Source organism: Penaeus monodon, chromosome 5 (assembly GCF_015228065.2).
Source record: "Penaeus monodon isolate SGIC_2016 chromosome 5, NSTDA_Pmon_1, whole genome shotgun sequence".
NCBI classification, from domain to species: Eukaryota; Metazoa; Arthropoda; class Malacostraca; order Decapoda; family Penaeidae; genus Penaeus; species Penaeus monodon.
The window spans coordinates 53,455,642-53,479,809 of NC_051390.1; the positions used below are offsets into that span (position 1 = coordinate 53,455,642).

General features: G+C 36.1%; 3 protein-coding genes across 6 annotated transcripts; 1 reads left to right on the top strand and 2 right to left on the bottom strand.

The window, feature by feature from the left end:
- Positions 1-473: 473 nt before the first annotated feature.
- LOC119573340 (charged multivesicular body protein 5-like) lies at positions 474-5,517 on the bottom strand. Of its 4 annotated transcripts, none has more exons than XM_037920539.1 (4): positions 5,386-5,517; positions 2,645-2,814; positions 1,834-2,076; positions 474-1,512 (listed from the first exon to the last, which is right to left on the bottom strand). In XM_037920539.1, the coding sequence occupies exons 2-4, from the start codon at positions 2,795-2,797 to the stop codon at positions 1,252-1,254; spliced, it is 657 nt and encodes a 218-aa protein (XP_037776467.1). In that variant the 5' UTR covers positions 2,798-2,814; positions 5,386-5,517; the 3' UTR covers positions 474-1,251. The 4 variants fall into 4 exon arrangements, with proteins under 4 accessions (XP_037776467.1, XP_037776468.1, XP_037776469.1 ...); XM_037920540.1 differs by having other exon boundaries at positions 5,382-5,517; XM_037920541.1 differs by having other exon boundaries at positions 2,645-2,817; positions 5,386-5,501.
- Positions 5,518-6,069: 552 nt separating this feature from the next.
- Positions 6,070-16,210, top strand: LOC119573339 (symplekin-like). Its single transcript, XM_037920538.1, has 20 exons — positions 6,070-6,208; positions 7,799-7,995; positions 8,097-8,330; positions 8,657-8,812; positions 9,034-9,182; positions 9,344-9,498; positions 9,605-9,853; positions 9,968-10,129; positions 10,998-11,102; positions 11,339-11,579; positions 11,757-11,976; positions 12,294-12,492; positions 12,803-13,044; positions 13,337-13,515; positions 14,072-14,232; positions 14,389-14,512; positions 14,756-14,943; positions 15,146-15,322; positions 15,546-15,644; positions 15,965-16,210. Exons 1-20 carry the CDS (start codon positions 6,176-6,178, stop codon positions 15,968-15,970), a joined length of 3,276 nt encoding a protein of 1,091 aa, XP_037776466.1. The 5' UTR covers positions 6,070-6,175; the 3' UTR covers positions 15,971-16,210.
- Positions 16,211-18,012: 1,802 nt separating this feature from the next.
- On the bottom strand, positions 18,013-23,097 carry LOC119573341 (mitochondrial intermembrane space import and assembly protein 40-like). The gene is made up of 3 exons (XM_037920543.1): positions 22,945-23,097; positions 20,076-20,159; positions 18,013-19,836 (listed from the first exon to the last, which is right to left on the bottom strand). Exons 1-3 carry the CDS (start codon positions 22,964-22,966, stop codon positions 19,550-19,552), a joined length of 393 nt encoding a protein of 130 aa, XP_037776471.1. The 5' UTR covers positions 22,967-23,097; the 3' UTR covers positions 18,013-19,549.
- Between the last annotated feature and the right edge of the window lie 1,071 nt (positions 23,098-24,168).

The following is a 24,168-nucleotide window of genomic DNA, read 5'->3' on the forward strand; positions in this document are numbered from 1 at the left end:
GTTATTTGCTATGTCAACTATCCAGAATATTGAGAAGGTTAAAGGTGGGTAAGGAAGTTGAGGAGTGAATAGGTTAAGGTAGGGTTAGGCAAGGGGATTAGATTAAGTGAAGGATATGCATGCATCTAAGGAAGGAGAACAGGTTGTCAAAGCAGAAAGTGTGAGATTCTGTTAGGATGTCTGATAGGTTGGGAGGTCGGTGAAGGGAGGATAGGTGAGGGAAAGCAGAGGTACAAGCTGCATCAAAGTGTGGACAAGACAATAGAGTCTGTGGAACTGAAAGGGGGACATTACATATGGAACAAGGGGTGGATCAGAATGTGATATTAGGAGTGTGCTTAACCATTTATATTTGTAGACAGTGATGAGCACTCTATACATTTGTTACACAGGCATTAAAATTCTAATCCAATATAGCACAAACCAATATCTTCTTTCCATTATAGGGCCTAAAGGTTGAATAACGAACAATGGAACACACAACTGTTTATTGTATGCTGAAAATAACTGTACATATTGACAATACGATTTAGAGAAATGGACTTTGTTTTCAATCAAATATTTGTGATATATGAAATCTGCTATAATAAATTTCTATGCCAAAAACAAGCAATAAAATAAAAAAACACCTATAGTGGTTTACACAAAAACTATTCCTAAAAAGTCTACCTTACATAGTAGGTCTTTGTAATATCCTAGTAGGAGATAATCATATTTGAAAAATTGCGAAAACTAATAACTAAATTCACAAGAAAAAGTCACAACAAATCTATTCCATTAGAAAATGTTTGACAAAAAGAAAACAAGAAAGAAATGAGAAATTACACAGGGAGAATATAAGGCATTTCCTGCATATTTGTAAAAGAAAATGGAGTACCCACCACATAAGACATTTATAAAGAATATATAATGATTAAGTAGCGAATCTTATGTAACAACACGTCTCACTGGTAAGCAAATAGTGGCTCAAAAGAGGTGGATCACTGGGACTACACCTTAACTATATATATTTAACCAATGATAATAATAATTTCAAAACTGGCATTAACCCTAATAATAATCTCTATATATTTTACTTAATTGTTCACCTCTACTATTAAGTGGGTGATAACTATGAATATAATTCCATCCCTTGTGAACCACATAATGTACTGATGGTGGAAATTAAGATGCAAGTAAGAAAGGGCATGAACGAGTACAGAGGAGAACGGCAAAAGGGAGTTCCGGCAGAGTTCCAACTCAGGCCGGTTTCTACGACGTCATCTGTGGTAGCCCAAATTCGTCCACTGGCATGCCGTCTTTCACTGTCTCTGCTCCAGGCTCCTTGTCTGGGGCACTGGGGATGTTGACAGCATCATCCAGGTATGAGGTGTCATCATCTAGCAGTACTTCGTCACCTAGGGCATCCAACTCAGCGGCTAATTCATCCTCATCAATTTCTGGGCACCCATAGCTTCTTCCCAGGGCCTCTTGTACTTCATCGGCTTGTTCCAACATATCGGCCATGTCATCCTGAAGGAAGTGTGAATATCAGAGATTTACAGTAATATCAAATAAAAGACAATGGCTTAACAAACACATCTTGGTTTCCCATAATATAGATTACAAGTTGACATAGCAAGCACTAACTTTACCATATCAATACAAGTAGGTATATACATTATGTTACATCTACAAGTAATTATTTGTTTACAACAAATCCACACTTTTTCCTGGTATGAAGTCACATCATCATAATGATCTTAGGTTTGAACACAGCAAAGTTCTTCATCTTGGATATTTCAACCACCCATTCTGCTACTACCAAAGCTAAGCTACAAAAGACCAACATACCTGGAGGTCTTCAATCTCATCAATGTTGATGTTCTTGTACTCCTTCTTCATCTGCTTTACACCGAGCTTCATGGCCTGGACAGTTGTTTTGGTATCTTTGAGAGTCTGTGTAGCATAATTGGCCTGCTCCATGTTGAAAGACTGGTTCCTCAGGTTTGAGGACTGTTGTTCATACATTTTCTTCTGCTTAAGGACACGCAGGGCTTTTTGCTTGACTGCATTCTTGGCTGGTCCTTCACGCATCTGAGTAAAAATTGGTATTTGTTATATTCTAAATAACAATTCTGTAATGTTGCCGTATTGGCTATCGCTGCTGTATTTCCCAGATATATAAAGACAATGTATATTTTGTGGATAAAAGTGTGATATATGTACTGATACATATGAATTTTTCTTAGTATAGCAAGGTGGGGGTACACATGTACATTTAACCCTTTGCCGCCAGGTGACATGTACATACATGCCATGGCATCCCTGGATTATATTTCGGATGGTATCTGTATATATGCCATGGTGCGCTGATCCCGTTTTCCAGGGGCAGGTACAATCATGCCGCACATGCTATGGCGCCAGCACGATCTCCTGGCAGCGGGGCCTGGGCCACTATGAGTATAGCCCGGGAGAGAGGGCTTTCGTATCGGGAAACCACCCAGGGGCATTGGGTTAAGAATTGTCAAACAAGTCATAGCTCTTTGACAATGACTACTGTATACTAAAGCCTCAGGACAGCAATTTTGGTTCTGGTGTGAACAGAACAAGCACAACAAGAGATTAATGGCAATTTATACTGAAGTACAAGTTGCCTCCTTACCTTCTTCATCTGATCCTTGTATTTGATAAGTTCTGCATCTAGCCTCGCAATCTTCTTTTCAATGGAGTCTGCTCTGCTGTCAACATTGCCAATGCAGTCGGTGAGATTTGGAGGAGGTTCCTTTGCCTTTCCGCGACCAAAGAGGCGATTCATGGTGGCTGTTTATTGGTCTGTTATGAGAGAGAGAGAGAGAGATATAATAATTTACTGGTGCTACAAGCCTCATACGATTATTGGATATTATGGTACAACCATGATATATAATCTTAGAAAAACAAAGCAAAATGGAAATAGAATCTTTAAAAAAAGGACATCATAAAAAAATTATGCTGCACACACAAATAAGGTAAACGTGAAATAATGTGGGAAAGTGTTATGCAACATGAGACATTTTGCACAAAGGAAACTAATACTGGTAGAAATTTCCCATTAGTTTATAAATCAGATGCACAAAATCCTAAATCCTGGAACACCACACCTGTTGGAATGGGGTAATTAAAGAAATTAACATAGTTTCAGACAGTCATGACCCACAAAGTACAGCTGTCTAGTGAAGCTTGCAGCCACATTAAAAGTATCAGGTTAGTTTTTTTATCAGGCAATGCTATACTGCTTCCAAGTATGAAAACCACTGAAGAGATAAAATCAAATTAACTTCTCAGTAAACTTTTCCACAATTTTAGAATTTTTTAGGAGCAAAATATATAAGAGAAGAAACATAAACCCAATAATCTTCATTTCATAACTGAATATCTGTGCATTCATGTGTCATTACTCTAAGATGACAGCTCTCACTGAAGTGTTGGCTGTAATGTTTACAAAATACCTTCTCATGATAATACATTCCTCTGTGAATTTATAAGACCAGTTAACATTATGAGATATTCTTGTCTCTTGTCAATACTTTCCCTTTCCTTTTCCTATAATTTATACATTAAACAGTGTATGCATAATCAGTGCTTACTTGATAGGTTACCTGTTTATCAAAGGGTAAGAGAAGAGAACATGGAATGTACATACATGCCACTGTGAGTTTACTTTATTAATTGTTTTCACACATAGGTGGCTACACTTGTACTAAGTCACCAATGAGCCAACTACGAATACTGCCTGTCTTGCCCATTTACCCTTTTCCTTGATTTATGAAAATATTTTACGTTATCTTCTTTAGCTGTTACTAATGCTTATAACATTATGTTTATTATAAGGTTAATAATAAAAACAACACCATTGATAGTCATAGCATTAGTAAAAAATATGCTTTTCCTGCCAATTCACGGAAAGGTGATATTAGGTAAGGTCACAAGGTCTACTAACTGACTTCTTTGTGGCTCAGCACTAGCACAGCCATCTATGTGCAGAGACATTTCACACACACACACACACACACACACACACACAAACACACACACACACAACACACACACACACACACACACACACACACACACACACACACACACACACACACACACACACACACACACACACACACACACACACACATACACACACACACACACACACACACACACACACACACAGAGAGCTTCAGCAGAGCTTCAGCAGAGCCTCATATTCCTCCTGTCACAGCTGTCACAGCTGCAGCCACAGAACACACTCACACTCACTGATCCCTTTTTGCACAACATGCCAGTCAGTCACCCTCAGGCAGCCAATCACCACACCGGTCTCACTCTACCCTGTGGTCAGCCAATCATGCAACAGTCGGACTGGCACGCATTTTCATCACCACTAATACACATACACATGGTTATAGATGTATTTCTGTAACAGTATCGTGAAAATATACATGATAATTTTCAAGACGCTTTGCTTATATAGTATTTACTTCGCAAACTAATGATAAGGATAGTAAAGAGGACGTAAAACTAAAAAATTCCAGGCAATCCATAGGTGAGCAAAAACAATGCGAAAGTGAGGAAATAATAAAACAATCGGACAGAATTGCAGCAGATGACGTAAGCAAGAGAAATCAAATGAGTCAATGGGAATTGCACTTGGCCGTGACGTGACGATAGACCCTAGTATTAAGATTTGAAATCGATAATTGTGTGACAATTAGAAGCTGGACCCAAGGGAAATAAGTTGAAATTCAAATTGGTTCCATCATAAGGTGCTGTTTTGCCTTTAGCCTGCAAAATATCATGGCAATAATGAGAAAGAATGACTGGTAGTGGGAGCAATTCCTGCCAACAGTGATGACAACGATTTTGACAACAAGCAGGCTGGCTATTGCAGATCTATTGGGCAGGGTAAGAAATTATCAATGCGAGATCCAGATACTTGCATGGGCTCTATCTTACTCCAACATGCAAGGTGAATAATTTGCAGACCAGGTGGGGGGAGGTAAGCCCCTTACCTCTGCCTCCTATCTACCATGAATGTGTTTCACAATAACTAGCTTACTGAAAGTTTTACTTCGATTATTCGCTTCACCCTGCAATTTCCGACATTTACCTTGCTTTTCCTCGGCTATTGGGTCCCACATCGCGGCTGTGCTTCGTCAGCGAAGGAAACGGAGTGCTTGATTCGCTCGAGACACAAATAATAATAATAATAATGATCCCCATAACATGAACGAAAGACAAAAACATCTTTCACACTTCAGGCCAAATACAACCTTATCCCATCCTTAAAATAAAAAAAAAACACACATAAAAGACCCATGCATACCTGAACGAAAAGAGGGAGAAATCATCCCCCTACTACGTACATAACTCACGTGATTCTGACACGAAAAAGGGGAAAAGATTATCAGGACGAAGAAGCTTCCGTCTCCCTGCCTTGACTCACGAAGGTATGACGGAAGAACAACAAATGGGACTCAAGGGGTCGACGTCCCTTGCGATAATCAGGAATTATTATATATATATAGGTTAGTATTAATGGGGTGTGTGTGTGCTTGGTTGAATTATATTGTGTGCGTTTATGGTAGGTTGTTGGTGGGGTTGGTGGTGATTGTTATTAGGTCGTTGGGGTGATGTGCTTTTTTTTTTTAATGTGTATGTTATATTCGAGTATGGTTTGCGTTTTTGAGATCTATGTTTTTTTGTTGAATTTTATTTCATTCATGCAGCATAGTGTGTGTGTGTTATGTGTGACGGTTTACTAAACTCTTAGATAGGTTTGAAATAGATGCGTAATATATTTTATAAAATGTATTTATTTCCTGAAAATATTTTATATCTCTTGAAGTTTCTACACAGTCCATGCACTTAATCCAGATCACACATTTGGGAAACGTTATACACAAATAACACCCAATAGGACACAAAATAAAACCATAAAAAACAAAAAATCAAAACCAAAATACACAAAACATGCAAAAAATCCCCCCAAAATACAAGTTCTTTACAAATTTCATAATAAACCACCGTCCCAGACTCCAATACGTGAGCCGGAAATAGGAACCAAACAACCTGGCGCAGGAGGACCTCGGCGAAAGAGTAAACACACAACTCGGGACGAAATTTTGGGAATGAGAGAAACCGTCTCTTCAAAGTCATCATGAGTGAGGGCGAGCCGACTACGAGAGACAGGGCAAGTGCCGAATATTGTGTGGCATTCGGGTGACGATAAAACCGAAAATAAGGGATGCCGGTATTGTCATCATTTGACAGTGGAGGAAATATATGAATGTCCATCTGTTTTGATGTTATTTATGTGTGAAATTGATTATACAAGTAAGAGAATGTTGGTTGTTTCTTATTGAGATTCCAGTGAAATGGTATTCCAGTGAAATAAATTGTTGTACTGATTTCTAGTATGATAACATTTCTCTTATAACAGAAATCATATACTTTCTCTTATTTTTGATTTGTATTGTAATTAAAAGCAAAATGGGGTAAAAATAAAATAAGGTTCCAATACAGGACTGAACAAAGAGATGATGCAGCCTCAGTTTATGTGGATATTTTGAAAATTGGAGCTTAGAGGGACTCCTTTTTTATGCAATTGATTTCCAAGGATGTTTGAAGGTTTTATTCTGCCAAAATGTATATGGTGGAAGTGAAGTGTTGAGGCTTGTATTTCACAGGTCTGTGTGTGAGAGTCTCTGTTTATACGTATACTATAAAGGTTGCTGCATTTTTTTAGATACCTTTTTAGTGTTATTACATATTGTTCTTAATGATCATTATAATGTAGTTTTATATATCTTTACATGTTCTTGTATGGAGTATTTTAGATGAAATTAATAAATTTATGACAGTCATCTTCTAGATTTTAATGCAAATACCACAGTAGTTAGTTTATTTAGGAAAGATTTATGTTGACAGTACAAATGAGGTGCCAGTAATATTGGTGTTGACATTAGCAATAATTAGCATGCTCCTTTGTTTATGGCATTCCAGCAGAAGCCAACAAACTTCCAATATGTATGTTCTAGCAAGTGAAAATTTGTAGACTTCTCTGGCGATTTCTCATCAAATAAGGAACTAATCCAAACTCTACCTTGCTTGAGTATGGGGTTGAGCGCTTATTGCTTGATGCCATGTAAGATTAATTCCTGGCTATTACAAGCCATTGAGGCTGTTTGTTTCATTATTACTTTTTAATGTTTATCCTGTAATTTTCAAAAAATATTTCTTGCCCTCCTCCAGCTGATGGGTCTCATATCATTGCTGTTTTTTTTTCTCTGGTCTAAGACTATTGTAACTGTATAGTATATGCCACATGAACTTTCCTTAGTGATTGCATATTTTCCATCAAGATGAGAGTCATTCATTTTATTACATTACACTGCTTGATTTTGATTGATGTGTTATAAGTAGATTCTGAAATATAATCTAAAAAGTGGGATTTTTGTGTGTGTGTGTGTGTGTGTGTGTGTGCACATGCGTGCGTTCGTGCGTGCGTGCGTGCGTGCGTGCGTGCGTGCGTGCGTGTGTGTGGGTGGGTGTGTGTGTGTGTGTGTGTGTGTGTGTTAGAAAACTGATATGAATTAACTGACAGTAACAAAAATTTGTTTATTGAATTGAGGTTTAGGTAATTAAGTCAGGATTGTCTTATTTGTACAGTTATTATTTCCTAAGAAAATGTGTGGTATCATAAGTAATTGTAAATAGGGTTTATTGAAGCCCATAGTTTGTTCTCCACAACACTTCTCCTGACACCTCACTCCCTTCACAGGTGGTGGAGCTGCTGAATACAGCGGCTTTCCTGCCCTCGGAGAAAGAGAGGATTGGTCAGCTGGTTCAGGTGCAGGAGCTGATCATCCACCGCGATCCTGATCTCCTTGACTCCTTCTTTGAGGAAGTGGCAGCTTTCCAGACTGATCGGAATTCAGATGTCCGTAAATTTGTTGTCGGGTTCATCGAGGAAGCTTGGTGAGTGTATATAATGCCTGGCGACCTTCTATAGTTGTGGTGGTTGTTTGAAGGCTATAAATGGAGCTAATATAATTATAAATGTTTATCTTTATTTATAGCAAGAAAGATGTGGCTATGTTACCACGTCTGGTGCCAAATATTCAGTTGCTGTTGCAAGACGAAGGAGTGGCTGTGGTGAAACGTGTTGTGCAGGCTGCAGCTCAGCTTCACCGTGCTACTCTGGCATGGCTGTCCTCTGCTCGCACTGTCACCCCAGAGATGGAGCAAGTCTGGCACATTATAACTTCCATTAAGAATTCCATTATTACAATGATTGACCATGATAATGATGGGTGAGTTACTTGCCTTCAGTGTGGTTGCATCTGATGCTGGTTCTTTTTTTTTTCTTTTCTTTTTTTTTCCCCCCCAACCGTCTTGCTGCTGTTCACAAATGTATTTTCTGTATGGATTAGGTTGGATTCATCTATATATGTTTCTGTTTACAAATATATGTCTATGTTGAAGATTATTATGGTTTTCATATATTGGGAAATATCTTTTATGATAAATATGAGTAAAAAAAAAGGGTTTTGTGTAAAAATAATTTTTGGTCTCTTATTTATTAAGTATTAGATAAAAAAAAGAGTGTCATTATATCCTTTTTTTTATTTCTCCACAGAGTGAGGACACAGGCCATAAAATTCCTAGAGTCTTTAGTTTTGCTGCAGACATATACAGAGGCAGATTCAGTCGTTCGCGATGGGGAGTTCAACCTTGACCAAGTTCCTCTTACACTCAAAGTAGCTAGGCCGAGAAAACTTGAAGAAGAGGCAAGGTATGGTATTTTAAAAATTATTATGTCTTTATCATCTGAGTATGATACAGACTACTGAGAAATGTAGCAAAGCAATAAGAAAAAGAAAGCAAGTTTATTATGGTAGTTTAACTATTGTTTATGTGTGTTATATTTGCGTTTAAAGAAATGAAAGTTTGGGATCTCACCAAGACCAAGACATTGTAATGGAAATTAATTGATTATCGTCTGTTGCCTTCCAGGATGGTTCTCAACAAACTGATAGCTTTCCAAGGGTCCATCCATATCAGCTCTGTCAACCTTATGACATGTATGTCGTCACTGACCATCATCGCAAGGGCACGGCCACAGTTCCTTGGCATGATTATTAATGCACTTGAGATCCTACATGGTAAGTCTCTCGCTCACCTCTCTGCTCTCTGTCTTTTTTATGCTGTTTTTATGGTCTTAAAGTTTACATACATGTGAATATTATTGTTGATAAATATTTCCAGTTTTGTTAGGTAATGTCAAAGCCATATAGATATTTCTAATATGGCATTCTTTTCTCAGCCAATCTACCTCCTACACTCACCAAATCACAAGTAAACAGCGTGCGGAAACACCTCAAGATTCAGATGCTAAACCTCCTGAAGCATCCTGCATCCTATGACTACCATGAACACATTACAACAGTCCTCAATGACCTGGGCATCACAGCGTCAGAGGTGAGCAAGGACTTTTTCCTTTATTTTACGGCTTGGTATGAGCTCTGTGCAATATTTTTTTTATTATTGTTTCATCATCCTATTTTGGATTGGTTTGTTATTATAGGTAAACAAGTCAATGCCATCCAAGGATCAAATCAGGAAGAGGGTGCGCCGGGACAAGTCATCGGAGGAAGTTTCCGAGTCGCCGAACAAGAAGCCCCGGGTCGATCATGACGACAGCAGCAAGAACAAGAAGGAAAAGAAGGAAGAGGTGGAGGTGGAGAGAAAGAACTCTGCCATTGACATCACCCAGAGGTGGTTGGTGGAGAAGCTGACCCCAGATAATGTTGCTAGCTTGGTTATGGTTACAATGGTGAGTCTGCTACTGGTCTATGCTTATATTTTCTTGTGTCTTAGTAGGGCATTTTTCCTAATATGTTTTTATATTGTTGATTAGCGTTATGCTAATTCTTTTTATCCCATACAGCTGAATCTACCTGATGAAATGCCACCCTTGTTCAGTGCTGGATACAGCCCAATCACAGCAGCTGGCACAACACCACAAATCCAGCATGTAGGAAGGCTAATTGCATCACAGCTAACAGCAGCAGGTGTAGGGCCTGGGGTGGAGCAAGCCAAAGAAGAGGAGGTAATTTACTTGTATAGATTAAAAGGTCTCAGATGTCACCTGTCAATTAGAGCGTCTTGTTGTACTTGCTGGCATGAAGGACAGCTTATCTGTCTACTTGGTAACCCTAACCGGAGCAAGACAATTGAGTCAATGTGTTAGTAGTCGTGATTGATTAAGATGTAGAGTAACCTGCATTTTTTTTTTCTCCTAGTGCACTCATTGTTATCAAAATTATGCACATCACATGCTAATGTAATATAAATGAGAGAATACTTCTATCTAGGGCTTCAAAGATGTGATATTGTGCAGCAAACTGGTGTTGATCCCTGCACAGTATATTAATTGAATAACAACTGCCCTCCCCCTTTTGTCCTTGAACTCATGCACTGAGTGACGATAACCACCTATTTTCTGCACAATTTTATATTGTTGAAGCCCAAAGCAAAAGCGTTTGCTCATTCTTTTTGTGTTTTCTTGTATTGTGCATTTTTTTTGACAATACTGAGATTATTATTAGGAGGGCATACATTAGACATTCAAGAAAAATGCAGGGTACTTACATGTCAATCCATCATACCTATTTACACACTGAACAAGTGTAGATGTGCAAGGCTACCAAGTAATCAGGATCTCTCTTGCAGTATTTTTGGCTGAGATATAGAGAGGGTCTCATTTCATGCCAAACTACAGACTGGATGATGGGTATTTTTTTGTTTCATGTTGTTATATACCAGTTTACTATCATATCAAAATATTATTTGATGTAAAATATCTGTTTTACCTGAAAAAAAAACTTATTATCCTGTTCTTATTTCACAAGTTCAATATTCTTTCTTTATATTTGTTTCACCTTTCCTACATTCACATTTCTCCACCCTCTGTCTAGGCAAAGACTAGCAGTAACATGGACCAAGAGAGTGATGAAGAGAGTAAAGAAATTTCTCGCCTTGTGGGGGGAAAGGTGCAGGTGCAAGAAGAGGATACAATGCAGGTGGGTTAATAGTGTGCAGGATCTTGTTCTGCTACTTTTATGTGACACTTTGCAATGTTGGTACGAAAGGAAAATATATGACTGAATCCAGTACGAAAGCATGAATATATATCATATTAAAAATGGCTAGAGTAGATCTAGAAATTTATATTTTGTGTAAGGTGATGCGACACCTGTTTAATTTATCTTTACATTTCCTTCCATTTTGCCTCTTAATACTCTTGGTGTTGCATCAGAGCGGTCCAGTGCTAGTGCCAGCGGGTGTAATTGGACGACCCCTGAGGCACAAAATCAAGACCATGAAGTTAGCAGAGGTCACAAAACCTCTCTCCTCGTCCTCTAATACCAAACTCCAAAGCCTGCTGTTCAAACGACTCATGCGCTGCGACAAAGTGATGCTTCATGGGGAGGGACCAAAGCACCGCATGAGGATCCTCACAGTTTTGTCCGGATGTATCAGCCATCAGGAGAGTGATGGTATGATTGACTTTACCTTCTCTCTTTTGTTTTCTCTTTATATTTGGAGTAGAATTGTTGACTCCAAGGACATAGTTTTTCACCAAAATAATATGTCTAGAAGTTTTGGAATGATGTGAAAATAATAGTTTACCCTCCATTTCAAGATCACATGTTGAGCTTTGCTCTGTTTTTCAGCACTAGAAGATTTCATACTTGAAGACATGCAAAACAGGGCTGACCTGCTCTTCTCGTGGCTCTTCTCAGAGTATTCTGTAAACCACGACTTCTCCCTCATTAACAAAATCTTAAATGTTGGGGGGAAGAAAGTGCAAAAGAAGGACAAGAATTATCAGGAGATTCTTGGCAATATTGTAATCAAAGTTTTACTGAAACCAGCTTCCAAGGAGAGAGATGAGTATGTCAATTTTCTTCTTCTCCTCCTCCTTCTTCTTCTTCTTCTTCTCTTTCTTCTTCTTCTTCTTCTTCTTCTTCTTCTTCTTCTTCTTCTTCTTCTTCTTCTTCTTCTTCTTCTTCTTCTTCTTCTTCTTCTTCTTCTTCTTCTTCTTCTTCTTCTTCTTCTTCTTCTTCTTCTTCTTCTTTTACTAATGCTATCAATAAATTAGATTTTGATAATAATTTTATGTTTGATATTCCATAAACACAGACATGTTTATTTTTCAAATCCGAAAATTTATGTAGGCATTTTCTAATAAACAAAAAAATATAATGCAGATTCCTGTCTCGGCTGTTTCTGGAATGCCCTCATGTGCCTGAAGATCTCATACTGTCACTAGTGCGCGTCGGTAGTCAAGGTACAGACTCGATCACCTCCGTTGCTAATACCCTCAAAGATACTGCCGAGTGGAGACCCCTCACGGCAAAGCCTGCGCTGAAGACTCTGTCCCTCTTAGCAACCCATGATCAAGATTCGGTGAGTTTTGTCTTACATTCTTAGTAGGAGTATATCACATAAGATTCATTGTATTTTTATGGAAGCAGGTTTTATTATGCTGCTGTTAGATAGTGCAGCTCCTGGATAATCCTTGTGGAAGACGATGATTAATGAAGTGGACAGTTTGTAAATAGTAATATTTCACAGGGTATGGACAATCTTGAATATCATATTATGGTATTAGGGTCAGATCACAATTTGATCTGTCCTTAAAGATAAGAAATCCTTAGCTATACCATTTTCACACTAATCCTAAGTGAGAGTAATTATTTTCACTTCCTCTTTGTAGGTAAGAGAAGTTGTAACTCCAATACTTTTGGAACTATGTGAGCACGAGAATCTTAGTGAGATAGTTACCGAGGTTGCTACAGTGTACCTCAAATATCTTCTGCTAGAAACACCTCCAGACTCCCTGTGTTCACACAACTTCGGACGACCCAACGAACCCAATGAGTGGACGGAGCCACTGGTCAAGGCTTGCCTGTATTTATATTTGGCTCTTTTGCCGCTGAATCAAGCCCTCATTCATGAGTGAGTTATAGTTATTATTACTATTCATTTTTATCATCATTGTCATTATTGATGTTCATATGTTAATACTGTTATTGTTGCTGATATTTTTATTAATCTTTTGTTTAGTTTTTTACAAATATATAATTATTTTTGTTATCGATATCATCGTATCATAAGTATTAATGTTATTATTGTCATTGTTATATATTATGGTACTATTATTCAGAAAATTAGTTGAAAATAAAGCAAGTAAAAATTAAAATGATATATTTAACAAAAAGACATATAATATTGTATCTCCATGTAACAGTTTAGCTCAAGTGTATGTAAAGACGGTGAATGAGGCCAAGCGAGCTATCCTGCGGCTGCTAGAAGGGCCCATTCGTCACATGGGCATGGACTCCCCGCAGCTCCTCAAGTTGGTCGAAACTTGTCCAAAGGGAGGAGAGACACTCATCACGCGGATAATTCACATCCTCACAGAGAAAGGTACAGACATTTTTCTTCTTTTTCCTTTTATATGTTTACCTTTTTGAGAAAGGAAGGGATATCTGATTAGCTTGATACTGGGAATTTCAGAGAGCTATGATTTTTGTTTTCTCTTTTTGGTGAATGAAGTTCAGTGTAGGGTGTATAGAAATCCATTTTACTGTTGTATTGTTTACACAGATGGCTCCACAAGTACCAAGGAGTCAGTTACCTGTTTACCTTTTCCCTTAATTTTTGGGAAAGAGATTTCTTTGTTTTTTATAATAAATGTAATGTCAACAATATTAGTAGCATTAGGAAAAAAAAGAAAAAAAAAATCCCAGTGGAGGAATGAGGAAGTCAGGTGAAGTCACATTGGGCTACTAATTGACTCCTTGGTGACAGAGCACTTGTGCAGCCATGTTACCTGCATATAATGGGTTAAAAAGATATGAAGACAGTGATCAAACATTCTCATATTAAGTAAAACAAATGTGATATAGAGAAGTAATATGAATATAACCACTTCAGATACATTTTTCTTAAACTTTTGTTTTCTTTTCTCTCCAACAAACAGCACCTCCCAGTGAAGCCTTGGTCTGCCGTGTGCGTGAGCTCTACAACCGGCGCGTGTCTGACGTGAGGTTCCTTATCCCCGTACTCACTGGGCTCAGCAAGAAGGAGGTGATTGCTGTCCTGCCAAAACTCATCAAGCTCAATCCACATGTAGTTAAAGAGGTCAGCATGTATTCTAGTTTTGTTAATGTTTGTAGAAGGAATTTTCTTTAGTCTGATTATTAAAGTGTTGTCTGAGGAAAATGCAGATGGGTTTTAAATGTTTTTGTTTTTTTTATTGCAAAAGATAAGAAAGTTGTGTATATTTATTTTCTTCAGGTGTTCAACCGGTTGTGGGGAGTGACGTTAGACACAGGTGCTTCTCCTCTGACTCCAGTGGACCTTCTGGTTGCTCTTCATCTTATTGATCCAGACAAGTGTGATGTAAAGACAGTTATCAAAGGTGAGTCATTGTCTACTTTATTTGCCTACTTAGAGCATAGTTCACATGGGCATAGGTGTTATGTCCTAAAGTAATAAAAAGTAATGGTAAAATTCGTTCAGCACTGTGCCTTTAATGTGAACTCATCTGGCAGACACCCTAAACTTGTCTGTCAAGCAAAATTTGATTGACAAATGAATATCTCAGTATATGGTATGCTTTGGTAATTTGAATAAGTGAGTATATGAATTTCTTATTTTGCAGCCACCGGACTCTGCTTTGCGGAGCGTAGCATTTATACAGCAGAAGTATTGGCGTTTGTTCTTCAGCAACTCATGGAACAGCCACAGTTGCCGACACTCTTCATGCGCACAGTCATCCAGACCCTGACACACTACCCAAAACTACTTAGCTTTATAATGAATATATTACAGAGACTCATTATTAAGCAGGTGTGGAATGTAGACTAAATGGATTATTTATTTTCTTGTTTAGTATTGCACTAACAGATGATCATGTGAAATATTTGTTTTCATCTTTGGCTTTAGAAACATTCACTGTCTTTTCCTGTTTGGTTAATACTTCATACATAAGTATGAATGCATATCCATATGTATTATTGGGTTATTAACATCTTGCCAATCTTTTATAAAGGTGTGGAAGCAGAGAAAAGTCTGGGAAGGTTTCATCAAGTGTTGTCAACGAGCCGTTCCTCAGAGTTTCACAGTACTCCTGCAGCTTCCTCCTGCCCAGCTGTCTGATGTCTTCAACAGTGCCTCCGACCTTCATTCTCAGCTTCTTTCCCATATTGCTACACTCACAGAAAACCAGGTTAGCTTGCTGGCTTTTTTTTTTTTTTTTTTACAGAATTTGCACAATTTCTTGATGACTAGATCTTTTTTTTAATTGGTTGTTTGTTTCTCTCTCTTACACATAGCTTGTTTTAAGTCCTCGGAACAACTTAAAACACTTTTACAATAAAGCAATATAAACATACCTTGAGAGCATATACTAATAATTCCATATATGTATATTTTCCACTCCCAACCCACAGCGAGCTCATATCCCAGCCAGCCTGCTAGAGGTTATCGAAGGGCACAATCCAGCATCTCAAGGATCCCGGCCAATCGATCTGCCTCCTTCTGCGCAAGAGGTAAGGCAATGCTGTTCAGGTTCAGCAGGTCTGTAAGCTTTTATGAGCCTGTTTGACAGATTGTTTACTACTTGAATAAAAGGGAGTAGGTATTAGAAGAGGACAGGGAACAGACTAAGACACTAAAACCTGATCTTGGACTTGAGTAAACTAAAGTAGCCATATGATAAGAACCTTCTGTGTGGTTATATATTTATTTTATCTGTAATTAACTTCAGGACAACAAATTGTACAACAGTTCTCTGCTCACAATATTGAATTATAATGGCTAATGAATATTTGTGTAAATTGATTTGGTTCCATTTTTTTGTCTTTTACAGATGTAATCCTTTTGGGAAATATGCAGCATGTCCAACAGCCTTCCAGTGATGAGAAATTATACAGAAATATGTAAAATCAGTAAAACTTATTCCCATTCTCTCTCTTTCTCAAGTACCAACCCTTTTATTCACCAGCCACGTTAAAATGGCTGCATCATAGCTCATATAGTTGTATGAGGTCAGTACAATTTTTATATTATTTTAACACCTATAAAGCTGATTATAAAGTGATATAAGTGAACTGAATTTTATTTATTTTTTATCCTCAACCCTTGTTTCCAATAGATGTGTAGAAGTATTTTTGTTGTAGAATTTCCTCTACTGTTAGAGCTTATATACAATGACAGTGTCAAGATTAATTTAAACATATTTTCTAAGCAAAATAAAAATAGAGAACTATCTTTAACTCAATTGCTGCTGGTTCCTGTACTGTCCACTGTAGTTTTATATAAATATTGTTGCACGTGGTTGGTTCCACAAGTGTCAACCGCTGAGGAGTCAATTCGTAGCCACTACACGGTGCCGCCTGATTTCCCAATTCCTTGAATTTTTGGAAAAATGCCCCCCCCCCCCCAATGTTATCAGTATTAACCCAATGTCGCTGGGAAAACTTTGTGCTCATTTTTTAATTTTTTGTTAAATGTCTCTGCAAGTGCTGAGCCACAAAGGAGTCAATTATTAGACCTTGTGACCTTACCTGATTTCACCTTTTCTTGAATTTGTTGGTTTTTTTACTAATGCTATCAATATTGGTGTCATTTTTATTACAGACATTCTAGTTACCATAATGTTAAAGACACTAGTAATAGCAATAGAAGATAAAGTATTGAAAATCAAGGAAAAGGGTAAACAGGTGAGACAAGTACTACTTGTAATTGGCACATTGGTGACTTGGTACAAGTGGAGCCATCTATGTGTAAAAATAATGAAGTAAACTCACAGTGGGCTTGGCATGTACTTGCATACTATGCCCATCAGTTTTGGGTTAATACTGTTATTATTATTTACATTATGATTATTTGAATGTTATTAAAATACTAACATTAACAAAAAAAATTAAATCTGAAAATAAAGTAAATGGGTGAGATAGACAGAATTAGCAATTGACTCTTGGGTGACTAGGCACTTGTGGAGTCATCTGTATGTAAGTGCAGTAAAATAAACTAAAATTACACCAGATGGCATGTATGTCATATCATCCTGGCACCATTTGTGGTCTTGTTTCACCCACTGCCTCTGAGCCACTGAAAATATACTGAAAGGCTTGAACTAAAGGACTACATGTAAACATGGCAGAACAGGCCTTATGCTGGTAACTATTGTGGTTGTCTTCATGCCATATATGCTTGTAGCTTTGAAACAGACAAATATGTAGTAGTCAGACCTTAATACTATTTTCTGGCTTAAATTCTTACAATCCACCATGGGACAAGCCATCATGGTAAAAGGGGATATAACATACATGCCCCAGCAAAATGTCCATTTTTAGCATGGCATGACATAACATACCATACAGAGAAACACATGTTAAACATCAATATTCACTTCATTCACTGCTGTACACTGGGGGCAATGGAACCCAGTACACATGTCATCAATTTCCATGTGATTTTGGGATTTGGTTCTTTCATATTTTGAAGAGATATGCACAATAGCATGTACCAAGAAAAGGAAGATATTATTGCAATAATAAATTGACAATGAAATTCCAATAATGGTACCCTATTTCTTGTGATATAAAGATATGGGGAGAACATTAAAAGATGAAAAAAATTGTGCCATGATTTTGTATGTAGTCAAAACTGCCTACCACCTCAACAGCTAAGGTTGGTTTTACAGTGTGCCACAAAATATGTGGTTAATAAATTTTGCTTTTCCATACAGAAAGAGTCTTTGCTTACAGTAAATGGACGTGTAACAATACCATCTGTTCCATTGTTTAATCGTTTGTATAAAATATGGATAAAATTGCTTATTCATATAATCATCCCATTACAGTATGGAAAGGAAGCTGAAGTAAGTATGAGGATGGGTCCAAAATATATGCATATAGAAATACCTTTATTTCAGAATTATCATATCTGACAGCATCATGAAATCTGAGATGTTGAATTATCCTGAATTAGTATTGTAAAACATACTTCACTCTCAGAATAATAATATACAAATACTTACAAGAAGAAAACACACAAAGTGTTAAAAATTGACCCTGATGTAATCATAAACAGTAATTTCAAGTTAAGAGAGAATACTGAACATTATGCATAAAATATGTTTACAACTTTTTACCTAATCTTTCATCCCATTAAACTTTGTATTTTTTAATAAAAAGAAAAAAATATATAATGTATGAAACTTGCATAGTGAACTTACGAATTTGAAACAACCTGGAAATTAAATTGCCAAAGTTTCATTACTAAGCAGCAATAAATATTCTCAGCTGATGTATCTTTCACTTCATTCATTTTATTAAAAGGTGGGCACACACTGAGTTATGCATAGACTTGACAGTATTCTAAGATGGGAACCTAATCACTCAAGAGAGGCTGAAATACCTGAAAACAAGATCAGTAACCCGAGTACCTTAGCCCACTGAGCCATTGAGCACACGATCTTGCAATAAAGCCTGATAAATTAAGAGACAAATAATGTAACTTATCATTTTCCTCTCATTTTTTCGAGTGCCTTATGCATGGAGCATAATACAGCACCTATTATGTAACTAAAATGATTCCAGCTGATGATTGCATTTGAGGATCCTGAGATGCAATGAACACAGACAAAAAAATATACAGTGACATTAACCACAAATACAAACATGTATAAATAAAGTGTATTTATGTTTAGGGAGTGAAGTTTCCAGATTCTTAATTCAATTAGATGTAAGCTATATTACAATAAGATAAATAATAATAGCACGTGTAAAGAAATCTGATCTTTAAAGTATACATATACATAAAAAAAATATACTCTCCTTGAGATGCCTGAACATATGTAACAACTTATCTTATGCTCGACCAGGATCATAACACACCTATTTTCTAACAATTTCATATTTTGTACCTATCTACTGTTCAATGGTTGCATAAATACATTGCAACTATATTTACATAGATCATATCAATGTTTTCTTGCTATTTACAAGTCCATCTGTCCAAAAGAATTGTTCATTTTGGTGAGTATTTTGTATTTTATTGCAAACTTTTTTTCTCTCATTTTTAATAACAAGGGTCATTAATAATAATAAAAAAGAAAAAGAGTACTCAACGTGAATAAAAATAATACATACATCAAACTTTAGTCTTACTCATTTTATTAAAGAAATACATCAACAGTCATTTCCAATTCAGAGTAATTTTTATGTTCACAATATGACATCTGGAAACTCCTTATGGTACTTGTAACAAATTACTCATGGCTGCATATTTCCATTTTATTTACATAACAATGATAACATTTCTGGTATGTTTAAAAACGGCTTTCCATGTACAGCTGAAAATAAGACTTGTACCAACACTTATATACATGCTATCACTCTTGGTCAAAGTGCGTTGAGACAAATACATTAATTTTCTAAATGATTCATTATGCTTTTGCTTCCACCTCTTTTGACTGTTGTGTATCTGAACTTTTTTCCGTTTCTTCTGCTGGCATCTCTTCTTTATCTTTATTACCGTAGACATTTGGGTAGTTGGACATGCAGTTGGTCATCTCTTTGAATGGCTCTAAACAGTCACTTCCTTTGGGGTCTGCAGTGGAGTAGTGGAAACAGGTAAAGGCTTCTCGGAACTCAACACCGCAAGGACCAGTAGCCATTCCACCAAGACATGGACACGCCCAGTTGATTTCTCCATCAGGCTGTATAAGTCCAGCTAATAGTAAAGAAGATCAGGAGGAATGAATGTGGTAATAATATTACAACAAGCACTGACTATACCAACAGGACTTGGCAGAGCTGTTATATATATATATATATATATATATCTGAAATTATTACAAACAATAATATATGAGAAATTTCAGAGTACAAATGATCTAAATATTGATACTAGTGATGATGATAATAATAGAAGGACATGACTGCACAAAGGAAATGCAAAAGACAGCTTACCTGGCTGTTCATCATCTTCTGGTAACGAGACTTTTGAGGGTCCATCTTGGTCTTCTTCCGTAACAAATATTACTCGATCCTTCCCTGAAAAAAAGAAGAAGAAAAAAATTGATGTGTGTTTACAAATACAATATATTATCACTTTTTTTCATAGTGACATTAAACATCAATACAAATATGCATCTGGAAACTGAATTTGTTGTGTTGTACAAGAAACATATAAATAAAGAACAAAGAAACATGAAATTTACAGCTTCAGTTACTAGCCAGATATCAAGAAACGTGTCAGGAAACAACTTAAATTTGGCCAATAACGCAATAGCTAACATTCTGATCCGACAAGAAGAATGGAAATAAACAAAGTATTGTCAATTTACCTTTACAATTCTGTACATTAATGAAATAAGCACCTTGGCAATCCCAATATCAAAGGCCAGTTCACATTTTGAATGTAGACACTCATGACAAAGATTGCAAGTATTAATTTTTTTTTCTTTGTTTTGTTTTCATTCATTTCTCTACAATTGCTACTACTGAACCATTAAGGGGGCAAAGCTAATAACTTCATCACATTTAGCCAATGAGAGTGTGCTATGAGATATCAGATACAGCTAGATACATAACTATTTGTATAATTTACTTAATATTGTTATAATTAACATAAGTAAAACAACCCCCCCCCCTTTTATTTACAATAACTAAGAGTTCCCTAATATTTAAAGCCTTCAGAATACTCTTGGGAACAAGTTAGTTTCATTTTCAGGTTCAACAGAGACAAATGGAAGTGGAGCTACCTGGTTATATATTCCTTGCTAAGGCATGATCATGTTCTGAGGTCTGAACATTGTAAATAAACACCGAGTCCATAAAATGTGAAAAACCCTTGGCCATTTTTTTTTTTTTTCTTCTTCTTCTTTTTTTCTTTTCTTTTCTTTTCTTTTTGATGGCCTTATCCCTTAAAAATATATAAAGCTGGAGAGAAAGAGGGCATAACATGATAAAAATAGTACTCCATATTATTAGATGATAATCTTAACTGATAACTCTCAAGATACAATTTAGGGTAAATCTTTATTAGATACCCACAACAGCTTGCAAACTCCTCTAATAACACAAACTATTCTATCCATAAGCACTTGTAACTTGCTGTGTTCAGGGCTGGAAGACCTACAACACAGGTCAAAACCAACAATGTCATGTGCCTCCAAGCCCTTCTGCTCCAGCACAGGAACACTTCCAATACATATATATATTATGGCAAGACAGCACTTCATTTAACTGCTTCATTGACAATAAATTACTAGGAAGGTCTACATATTCTATATTGCCAGAATATATCTTATTGGCCTTTGCTAGACTGTTGATGGCATGGAGACCAATGGCAGACAGACTATTGTGCGGAATCAAGTGGAGAACAATGATGTCTCATAAATATTTGCCCAATTTACTCTGAATAACTAAAGGTTACCACCTATATAACTAAATTATCATTTTCCTAATACAGTCAAATACTACCGGAAGTTTTCAGTCTTCCACACCTTTTCTGGATACATGGCTTCCGAGCATGTCATTTCTGCATGCATCTTGCAAAGATAGCAAAGAATTTTCTAAGCTAAATCATTGTGTGCATATCTATATCTATCTATCTATCTATCTACACACACACACACACACACACACACACACACACACACACACACACACACACACACACACACACACACACACACACACACACACACACACACACATATATATACACATATTTGGTAATATTCAAAACATTTTTATATCTATGGCATTTCCTTTACAAGTTGATATTAAGAAAGTTATACAACACTTAACTAACAGTTTGGTATACTTTTACATAATGACTACACTAAGATACAGAAAAGCTAATGACACTGTCACAAAATGAGGGAAAAAGCTACACTCACAAATACATGAAATGATCAGTGTAAGCATAGAATACCACCAGAAAAAAAAAAGAAAAAAAAAACAGGTGGCAGCAAACAGAGACTAAGTTCATGGTAATCGGGTGGGAGTCCTAGGGTGGAGGTGAAGGTTAGGAAGGATTTTGGATCATATGGCAATGTCTGTGGATTCCGAACAGCGTCCCCGAGGTTGTTGGTTGGAGTAACGGGGACTTTGTCTCAGACGGGTACGGTTTCTTTGTAAATACTTATCAATAATTTTACTTATTTCTTAAACAGGTCATTTGCAATGGAAAGTTACAACAGATTCACATATATTACTCCATGAATAATAGGAACAAAAAATAATAACTGCAAGCTTGGATTTTTTTTTTCCATCAACATATCAAATTTTTTTGTACAATACTCAATTAACCACATCAGTAATATTACTAATTGATATAGAGTATCGGAATAAAAATGAACATCCTATGACTCGAAAAATATTGAAAAATGGGAGTTTAACCTCGTGTCCTTGCATTCATCCACTGCAGTTATGTAATCCAAAGTGACAATATAATATGACTAATTTAACATTTGGAATCATTAGTACTGTTATGAAGCCCTTTGATTACTTAAAATACAAGTTATCATAAATGTCTAAATCGCAATGAAAAACGTTAGTGATGCAAGACTAGTCACAAAAAAAAGTAATAATAATAATAATTATTCATAAACAACTCATGCATTTGAAAACCGTAAATAGCAATACTCTCATAAAACAGAAAGCCTAATGGTAAATACTGTTCAAGTCCAGATTATTGTGAGATATCTCGATTATCTAACCACGGAATCGGAAATGAATGCCAATTGGACTCGAACCTTTTTTTTTGAGAAAAATCAACCAATAATACCAAATTCTCCACAAATTCCTTACTCTGTTGCCATAAACATACCTTCTTGCTTGCAGTATGACATGGTGGATTATCTGAAGCGGCTAAAATCAGGGATAAAATGTGTTGCTTTATTCGCCGGGTCCGCTTTGCACGCCACACTCTGTGTACTGCAGCCGACAGCAATGTTGTTATAGGGACCCTGAGGATAAACCGGGTCAAAGAGATCGTACATTTAAGAAGTTATATACGCTTATCATTTAAATTGTCTGTCTGTCTGTCGGTATTTCAGCCTTTTTCTGTTTGTTTATTTGTGTGTGTGTGTGTGTGTGTGTGTGTGTGTGTGTGTGTGTGTGTGTGTGTGTGTGTGTGTGTGTGTGTGTGTGTGTGTGTGTGTGTGTGTGTATGAATGTTTGTGTGTGTTCATCTATGTATGTCTATATACCAGTTTATCTATATGCCTATCTCTTTACCTATATTCATATCTATATGTATATGTAAATATGTCTATTAAACTATGATAATGATAATGATGATGATAATGATAACAGCAATAATCGCAACAACAACGAGAACAACAATAACAATGCTACTAATTTTAAAACAATATTATTACTACTACTACTACTAATGATAATAATAATGATAATAACAATAATAATAATAATAACAATAATAATAATAATAATAATGATGATGATGATGATGATGATGATGATGATGATGATGATGATGATGATGATGATGATGATGATGATGATGATGTTAATAATGATGATAACAATAATGATGATAATAATATTAATGGTAATAGTACTACTACAAATAAGAGTAATAACAATAATAATAATATAAATAATAATAATAACAACAATAATAATAATCATAATAATAATAATAATAATAATAATAATAATAACAATAATGAAATAATGATAATAGTAATGATGATAAAAAAGAATTATAATAATAACAACAACAACAACAACAATATTGCTAATAAAAAGAGTAATGATAATATTTTTTATTTTGATAACAACAATACTAATACTACTACTAATAATGGCAATAATATTAATATTGACAATAATAATAACGATAACAATCACAATGACTATCAATCACTATCATCAATAAAATCGAATTAATATTATCATTATATTACTTTTATTACCAACATTATCATCATCATCATTATCATTATAACAACAAGAATATCAACAACAGTGCAAACAATAATAACAATAACGATAAGAATGGTAATAATAATAATAATAATAATAATAA